At 34.7% G+C, this 9,868-nt stretch overlaps 1 protein-coding gene across 1 annotated transcript in view; it reads left to right on the top strand.

Moving 5' to 3' along the window:
- Spag16 (sperm associated antigen 16) overlaps positions 1-9,868 on the top strand; it is a 1,217,230-nt gene that overhangs the window by 50,541 nt on the left and 1,156,821 nt on the right. The window contains exon 5 of the mRNA XM_004626710.2: positions 8,746-8,883. Coding sequence (XP_004626767.1) covers positions 8,746-8,883 — 138 coding nt within the window. The remainder of the gene's footprint in view (positions 1-8,745; positions 8,884-9,868) is intronic.

Here is a 9,868-nt window from a genome sequence, read left to right as displayed (position 1 = left end):
ATTTTAGGCTTTGGGATTATCACTCAGGAATTCACTTTAGATCATTGTTTTTCTTTTTGACATAGTCTGTTCTCACACAGTTTTTCACTTAGTTCTCCCAACAACTATATGTAGTGGTTAGATACTAACATATCTTCATTTTATGGATGAGGAAATAGGATTTGAGGTTAGGAAATCTGCCTCAGTAAGTGCCAGCAAGTTACTCCAAGAAATTGGCATAGTCAGCTCATGCCAGATTCATCTTGAAGACTAATCCCCTAACCACAGTGTTATATTGTAAAGTTATGCAAGGGAATCCTGAAAGTAAATGAATAATGATGTCTTCCAGCTGGACAAGAGATTAAAAGAATTTAAGAAATATCTTGAGTTAGTGTTGAAATTTCTGCCTGTTCGCTATCTTGGCTTGAGGACTCATGGAGCCAGTGGTAAACTTTTCAGTTCTACTGTGGTTCTCCCATGAAAGAATCTACTCTATCACATAAATCATGGTGGAGATAATGGTAACCAACAGCATGCTGTCTATATTAATTTTTTAAAAGTCTCTCTGAAAACACAAAGGATAAATTTTCTTTTTCTGCTTTTTAATTTTGTTAAAATGTTTTAGACTGAATCTCTCTGCTTGGCTACAGTGATCGTTGTGCTTCTGCTGCCTGAGTGTTGGGATTACAGCCATGAACTGCCACTCCTGGCTGATGCTTCTTATTACCTATGTTACTTTTTCCTGTTTTGTACCCTGTGCCTCAGATGACATTACAGTGAAAGACTAGTCCTCACCTTCTGACACCCTGTATGTCTTTTTTACCATTGTAACATATTTTTCATCATTTGTGACTGTGGGTCTTCAATTTGTTTATATAAAAAAGTGAAAGCTCTTTATGCCTTCCAATGGAAATGTCAATTAGTCTCTATTTCTGTGTAATACCAAGTAGTTTATGAGACCAATGGTAAGCATAAAGATAAATGTAAACTTACTAGTAATTAGTTATGATAATCTTTTTTTCTCATCTGAGCTCTTCTCAGTCTTGTTATATGGGTGGAGGAATATGAAGGAGAAATATAAAGGCAGGATATTTTTTTAAAACAAAACAATTAAGTCCAATATAATCACAGCAGACTTCTCTACACAAATCTTTTTCTTTTTCTTTTTTTTTGGTATTTAGTGCAGGGTCTACATGGTCTCATTACACAGATCTGACCATATTGATCCTCCTGTTTTCAGCCTCCCAAGAGCTGGGATTACAGGCTGGTTCCACTATTCCCAGTCTCAATCACTGTCTCAGTATGCCCTGGGGGCAGGGCTGGCATGGCGCACCAAGGATCGAATCTGGTCCCTGCATTTGCCTAAACAGGTACTTTAATCCACTGAGCTATCTGGCCAGTCTTCTACACAAATCTTAATGGTCAGGAAGGCTTGGAGGTAGATGTTTCAAGCCTTAAAAGATAACAACTTCCTACTCTGACTTATATATCCTGTACAACTTTTCTTTAAAGTTCATGGAGAAATAAAGTATTTCCATAGCAAGTAGCACCTGAAGAAATTCATGAACAAGAAAGCATTACAAAAAGTTCTCAAGAATATCCTAGCAAGAGACTATGAAAGCAACAGTATCAGTAAGTCAAAAAGAATGAATATACCTGGTGGGACAAGTAGCTAAGAAAAAAGTGGGAAAATGAGGAAATCAGACCCAAGAAAATAATACATTGATAGGGGTAAGTCAGTCCCTCTCAATAACAGCTCTTCAAGTGAATGGTCTTAATTGCCCAATGAAAAGAAACATTGGCAGACTGGATCAAGAAAGAAAACGCAACAATATGCACTATACAAAAAATACATTTAACTAAAAAATGATACAAATTAAAAATCAAAGGATGGAAAAATAATAATCCAAGCAACAGCAACTAAGAATCAAATCAGAAATTACTATCTTAATTTCAAACAAAGTGGACTTCAAGTGAAGGCTATTCTGAAGAGAACAAGTTGACTTTATATTAGTTAAAGGAACAATTCATCAGAAAGAGTTAATAGTTACGAAAAAATACACACCAAATACTGGTACACCAACTTCATGAAACAAAGACAGATTAACATGAAAAATCAGATAATCAGCAATATAGTTGTAATAGGAAACCTCAATACTCCACTGTCACAAATGGACAGATTAACAAGACAAGTTTAAGCAAACTTTTGAACAAATGGACTTAATAGATACCTTCAGAGTGTTCCATCCAGTAATAGCAGAACACACACTCTTCTTAGCAGTACATGGAACTTTCTCCAAAATAGAATACATGTTATTAATAAAATATGTTTAAATAAATGCAAAAGAATTGAAATTATCAGGTCATACTGCTAGTGACTAGAAATAATGGTAGAAGAAACTGCATAAACTATGCAAATACATGGAGATTAAAAAATATTCTCTTGAATAACTGATGGGTCAATGATTTAATTAAAAAAATAGTTTCCCTAATCAAATGATAATGCAGTGCATATACTGGAAACTATGGAATGCAATAAAAGAGAAAAGTTCAGAGAAGTGAATGCCCACATAAGGAAAACAAAACAAACTCAAATAAGCTGATGATGCAGCTTAGGTCCTAGAAAAACAAGAGCAATTCAAACCCAAAGTTTATATGAGGAAAGAAATTAGAAAGATCAAAGCAGAAATTAATGAAATTGACTAAAAATACAAAGTCTCAGTGAATCAGATAGGTGATTCTTAAAAAGATTAAGCAAAATAGGCAAGCTCTTAGCTAATAATCTCAAAGTAAGGAAAGAGCCAAGTACATGCAATTAGAAATGAAAAGATGAAATAACAAAGAGATTTAACTGAAATCCAGACTATTGGTAACTACTTTTTACACTATTAAAATGGAAAATTCAGAGGAAATGGATAACTTCCTAGTTATATATGAATCAAGATGATACAGAGATCCCAAATAAACCAGTATCACTCTGTGAAATTAAAGAAATAATGAAAATGACTACCAACTAGGAGAAGCTTAGATCTTGATGGATTCCCTGCTTTGCTGATGAATTCCAGAAGAACTTTATAGGAGATCTAATGGCAGTACTCCTCAAGGTCCTTATTGAGGGGAAATAGTAATCCCAAAATCATTCCTGAAAGCAAGCATTAACCTAGTTACAAAACCAGAAAAGGACCCAACAAAACAAAACAAAACAAAACAAAACAAAAAACTATAGGAAAATCTCTTTAATAAACACATATGCAAAAATCCTCAATAAAATATTGGCAAACACAATACAGCAACTCATTAAAAAGATCATGACCAATTAGTATTCATTCCACAGATACAGGGATGGTTCAACATATGCAAACTATTAATATAACAAACCAAATAAACAGAATCTAAAATAAAAAAATCTCAATAGATGCAGAAAAGGAATTTGATGAAAATCCAACATCCATTCATAATTGAAACACTGAAGAAAAATAGGAATTTATGGTCTATCTCAGCCTGACAAAAGCCACCAATGACAATCCAGCTGTCAAAATCAATAAATGAAAAGAAACAAAGTTTTCCCTCTAAAATCAGGAACAACACAAGGATGTCCACTATTACCATTTCTGTTTAATACAATTTTTGAAATGTTAGCTACAGCAGTAAGACAAAAGAAAGAAAAAAGATATTGATAGGGAAGGAAGAAAATAAAATACCATTATTTGCTATTGACATGATGCTGTCTGTACATTCAAGACTCTAAATAAAGTCCACCAAAGGACTCCTAAAACAAATATTTAGGCTTGGCAGTGTAACAGGATACAAAGTTAATACTAAAAAATCAATAGGATTTCTGTACATCTATAAACTCAATGAGAGGTAAATCAGGGAAACAATACTGTTTACAGTAGCATCAAGAAAAAGGAAATATTTAAGAGTTAACCAAGGAAGTTAGAGATATCTTCAGTGAAGATTGTAGTATTCTCCAAAGTAGAATGGAGAGGTTATTGGAAAATGGACAGATATACCCTGTTCCTCGATAGGCAAAATCAATGTAGTGAAAATGGCCATACTTCCAAAATGGTTACATAGATTTAATGCAACACCAATGAAAAGACCCATAATGTTCCTTACAGACCTGAAGAAATCAATCATAAAGTTCAGAGGGAGGCAGAAGAGATCCAACATAGCCAAGACAGTTCTGGACAATAAAGGAAAGTTTCAGTGACAAAAGTAGCAGCGTTTTGGCATAAAAATAGACTTATGGACCAACAAAACAGAATAGAAGGTGCACAGACAACTGCAGGCATACATAGCCAAATATGTTTATGGGAAGAAAGATAGCTTCTTTAATGAATGTGGGAAAACAGGCTGAAGGTTGAATTTAGACCCAAATCTCTCACCATGGCCTAAACTAAAGTCACAATGGATCAAAGATTTAAACATTAGAACAGAAATACTTAATTTTCTGGAAGCTAAAATAGGTAAAACTCTTAACTATTCGTGTAAAAACAGATTTTCTGAAAAAGAAAAGTCTTTGGTTGTGTAAGAAATAATACCAAGAAACAAAGAATTAAATTAGCGGTTAGGAAACCGCTAATCTAGTGAAAGACAACCTACAGATGGAAAAAAAAATATTAGCCAGCTATACCTTAGATGAAAGAGTATCTAGTATATATAAAGAACCAAAGAAATAGACTCCTCAAATTTAAAGACCCAATTTAAACGGGCAACTAAAATGAGCAGACACTTCTCAGATAAAGAAATACAAATAGCCAAAAACACATGAAAAATGTTTACCATCACTGCCCACTTGAGAAATGAAAAATGACACAACACTTAGATTCCACCTCATTCCACAAAAAATGGCTACCTATGGGGCCGGCCTTATAGCTCAGTGGACTAAAGCACCTGCTTAGGCAGAGCGCAGCAGCCAGGGTTTGATTCCCCAACTCTGGGGTGTGCTGAGACAGTGATTGAGACTGGGCGTGGTGGCGAGCTCCTGTAATCCCAGCATTTGGGAAGCTGAAAGCAGGAGAATCACTATGAGTCTGATCTATGTAGTGAGACCCTGTAGACCCTCTAGACCCTGTCCTAAATACAGAAAAGCAAAAAGAAAATGGCTACCTTTAATAAATCAATCAGTGACAAATGCTGGTGAGACTGTGGGGAGAAATAAATCCTTCATTGTTGGTAGGACTGTAAACTGATAACAACAACTGTGCAAGAGATCCTTAAAACACTAAAACTAGAAATTCCATTTGATCCCATTCCCCTTTGAGGTATCTTCCAAAAAGAGTTAAGGACATCACAACACAGTGATGTATAGATACCTGTGTTTGTAGCAGCACAATTTGTGATAGCTAAACCTTGGAAATAGCCTATATTTTCATCAACAGAAGAATGGATAAAAAATGGTATTTATACTCAGTGGAGTACTACACTGTCATGAAAAGGATACATGGTTATTTATAGGAAAATAAGTATATCCTGAGACCATAATGTTAACTGAAATAATGCAAACATACAAACTTAAATATTACATGGTTTCCCTTCTATGAAAAACTTTCTTTATATATGAAGTACAAAATAAAAGTGGGAAAAAAGAGAGCAAAAATGTGTTGTAATTCAGTGTGGGCAATCTATCCAAAACTATACCTTGATTTAGTAAAATTGTATTATATGTTTTATATGTTCTTTAGTTTATTAGTCTGTTTTCAATGTATATCTGCTATAATCAACATTTTTTATGTACTTGGTACAGGGTCTTATGCAACTTGTGCTTGTAGTGATCCTCCTGTTTTCAGTCTCCCTAACACTGGGATTACAGGCATGCACCACTGTAGGCAGTCTAGATGCATCCAGAGCTAGCATGTGGTGCTGGGGATTGAACTGTGGTCTCAGAACTTGCCTAAGTGGTGCTTAGTCTACTGAGCTATCTTGCTGGTCCTCTGCCAAAATTAACTTTATAAGGTCTAATAAAACAAATAAATGAATCTTGTGCAGTAAAAGTAAAAGGGAGGTGGAGGGAGGGGGGAAAAGAAAGGAATTAAAATGAGTTATGTAAAAATCCTCTACGGCGAATGTAGTCACTATGTACTACAAATATGTACTGATAAAAGTAAAAATTATAATATGTATGTCCAAGAGCAGAACAAAAGAAAGCATCTTACATAGGAAAATGCAAGATTTTCTCAGAAATGTATTTATGGAATTTGGACATTAAGATCCTCAATTACTTACAATGACTTTAAAATCATTTTATATTTTATATATAATAGAAATTTAGCATGACATCATTTTTAAAGACTCTAAGATAAGGCATAATGTAATGTATGTTATATTTGGATTTGTATTTCCTTTGTGACGGTGTATTTTGTTTCATAGAATTTAATTTAGACAAAAACTGTTGAAGTCACTCTTGTCCTTATAATTTTGTCAATGAATTTTTATTTTTGCAATAAATAAAGAATGTTTCAAACAACCAATTTTATGGTCAGAAAAATTTTATGGTCTAAAATTTCAATCAATCCCTATGTGTTCACTTGTAAGATAAGTATAAACTACATCCTAGATGCAGATAAACTACTGATTAACTGGATATTATGTGCTATTTTATAATTTGTATCAAATAGTGTAATACAGTCCTTCAATTATTTTGGGCTTCAGGTTATTTTACAGGTGTTCTCTTGATTTTTTTATATTAGATAAAATATATGATAAAAATATTACTTCCTTAATACATAACATGTATAATATTTTGAAATATAAAAATAATTCAATCATGTTTAAGTATATTTATCTCACCTAAAATGCACACTTTAGGAATTACTTTGTTAATGACTTTATTGTGTGAAATGTTTTTCTGTGCTATGAATTTTATTTAGCATTATGGATCACTACATAAAATTATATTTATTTGCAATTTGTCAACAATTCTGTTATTTCCTTTTATTTTACAGAGACTCATAGTTGCATATCTTCTGTTATCTGTTTTTTGGGGAAGGGATAGAATTGAACACAAGACCTTGCACATGCCAGGCAGGCGCTTGTTCCACTGAGCTATATCCCCCACCCTGTCTTCTTTACTACCTGCCCACCACCCTCACTTCTACCTCCAGCAACCTGGGCCTTCTTTGCTCTCTCCTGTCACAAATCTCCAATCGTGTGGAGCGCTGCATGTGGCTAGCTTTTGTCCTGCTAATGGGATCCAGTGCCTTTCACCTACTTCAGGACTTAGCTTTCTTTTCTGCTTATTCCTTCTTTTCTTTTGGGTTATACTCATAAGCACATAGATGTGTATAATACCTCATGATTTTAAAAAGAAGCAACTTGAACCCTACATCCTTTTTCCTGGTCTCTGCATATTCCTTGAGAAAAGTTTGTTGCCACTTTGCCATTTCCTACTCTTGCTGTCAAGAGGCTGTCACCTGGCAGGTCTAGTGAATGGTTCTCAGTCATGCGCATCCCCCTGGCAGCACTGTCACAGTTACTCATTCCTTCTTTCGGGGATCCCTTCCTTCCCTTGACCCCTGGGCAACAGATCTCTCTGTCTTGTTGCTTTCAACATTGTTTCCCTCTCCCTCTGCTTTAAACTTTGAAACAATACAGTGTTTTATGGTTTAGTCCAAGTAATCTTTATTTTTCTTGTTACATTCACTGCCTAGCTGCTCTCTTGCAGTGCTATGACTTTAAATACCATCTCTGTTCAGAGAATGCTTGAATACAGATCGCCTCCTTGCCCTTCCCCCTGAACCCTTGATATGTGTATCCAGCTTTCACTTCAGTCAGATTTGAGGGGAACAAATCCACATCCTTGATTTCTCTGACCACCAGGCCCCTCTGTATTTCTTGTTCCCACTCAATAAGCGCCTGTCTATCTCTGCCAAAAACCTTGAAGTCATTCTTGACTTCTCTCTTTTTCCAGTGCCTGACAGCTGGTTCATCACAGAATCCTCTGAGCTTATTTACACCGTGCCCAGAAACCACCCATTTCTTCTAGCCTCAGCCATGACCCACTGCTCAAGCTACAATTTTTCTGTCCTGGTCTATTGTGGAACTTGCTGACTAGATTCTCTGATTCTGTTTGTTCTGATGGCATCTGTATCTTCATAAATCTGTTTTGTGTCAGTCATCTTCAAACCTATCCTTGGCTTGAACCCAATTCAGAAGACAGTTTCTTTGCTCATCTGGTGCCCAGCTAGCTTCCTGCCTCACTTCCACCCTCATCTCCAGATTCTCCAGCTGTGTGGCCTTTCTGCTTTCTCATAGTTGCCAAAGACTACCATGTGCTAGGGACTTTGCATTGCTTCCTGTCAGCCCTGGATACACTTCTCCCATAGATAACATGGCACCGTCCTTCACATCTTTCAGGTTTCTACTCAAATCATTTTGACAGTGTGCCTGTCAGTCAAGGATGCTATATATAAAATAGCACCAACAACTCTGACAATCTTTCATTTTTAGTCTCTCTTTACCTCTTATCCTGGTTTATTTTACTTTATAGAACTTAACACCATCCCTGCCACAATGGAAATTCTGAGATAGGGACCTAAACAATTTCAACTGTACCAGTGCTTGTAACACAGGAAGTGTCCAGTTATATTTTCACCCACTATGATGGTACTCATTAAAATTTTAACAACATATGATAAATATTACTATTTAATTTATATTTGCAATACAACTAATTATCAAATTCTCTGAGACATACCCCTTTAAATTTTGTTTAGTCAGTTTAGTAAAAGAGATGACATAAAGACTTTAAAATTTTTATTATAGGTATGAATTGATACAGAAGGGAGTAACTCAACTGAGAACTTCTCGGAGTGTTCCAGATGTCTACGCTCAGATTATGCTTTTAGAAAATGAGAATAAAAATTTGAAGAAAGACTTGAAACACTTCAAACAGGCAGCTGAGTATGTTGTTCTTTCTTTTCCTCGTAGACTAAAAAATGGAGAATTGAATAAGGCTGTATAAGAAATTTAATTCTGGAGAGCAAAATTATGTTTAAGACCTAGTTGTAAAGAACCTGAGATGTCTCACTAGCAAATTAATTGAACAGATGACCAAACTGTCACAATTTCCTGACTTATTCACTAACAGTGAAATACAGATCACTTGGTTAAATCTTTTCATGGTTTTTGAAATTTCCTCCTGTGAGAATAAGCTAATTTCAGAAATAATAATGAAGTTATAGAAAGCAAGTCAGAAAGAGTCTGTATTAGGAGAAGAACCTCAATATTTTTAAATTCCCCAGAAGAAATAATGTGTTGTTCAGGATATACTCTATGTAGGTTCACCGGTTGTAACAAATGGGCCATTTGGTGGGATGTATTGATAATAGCAAAAGCTTTGCCTGTGTGAGGATAGGATTCATGTGGTACCCCTGACGACCATCTGATAAATTTTTCTGTAAATCAGAAACTACTCTAAAAATACAAAGCAGAAAATATAGGCTATGCATACTCTCAGCACTCAAGGCCAACCAGTACTACAATTTTATTAAATATATTTTTGGATTTTTCTTAACACATATATATTTTTTAAAGAAAAATTATAATAATTGCTTATATCATATTTTATAGTTTGCTTTTTTCTTTTGGTAACATGATAAGCATATTTTTATGAATACAAACTTTACCCTAAAAATTCATATTAAAAATTTAAAAAATCCTTAAAAACTTTATTTCATAATTGTCTGCATACATTTATATACACAGCAAAAATCTAAGCTATATGCCAAATCTTTCCATATCTTTTTCTTCTTTATAATTAATAAAAGTCATGGACATTTTGATGAACAATATTAAGTAAATAGCCAGTGTATTCTAGCAAAAGATATGTGAATACGTTGACTTGGGGTGATCTACTTGTGTTATGTGGAAAAAACAACTCTTTGCT

The sequence above is a fragment of the Octodon degus genome, unplaced genomic scaffold (genome assembly GCF_000260255.1).
Source record: "Octodon degus isolate 3935 unplaced genomic scaffold, OctDeg1.0 scaffold00016, whole genome shotgun sequence".
Lineage (NCBI taxonomy): Eukaryota > Metazoa > Chordata > Mammalia > Rodentia > Octodontidae > Octodon > Octodon degus.
Note: the sequence above shows the minus strand (reverse complement) of the source record. Positions and strands in the feature narration are given on the sequence as shown.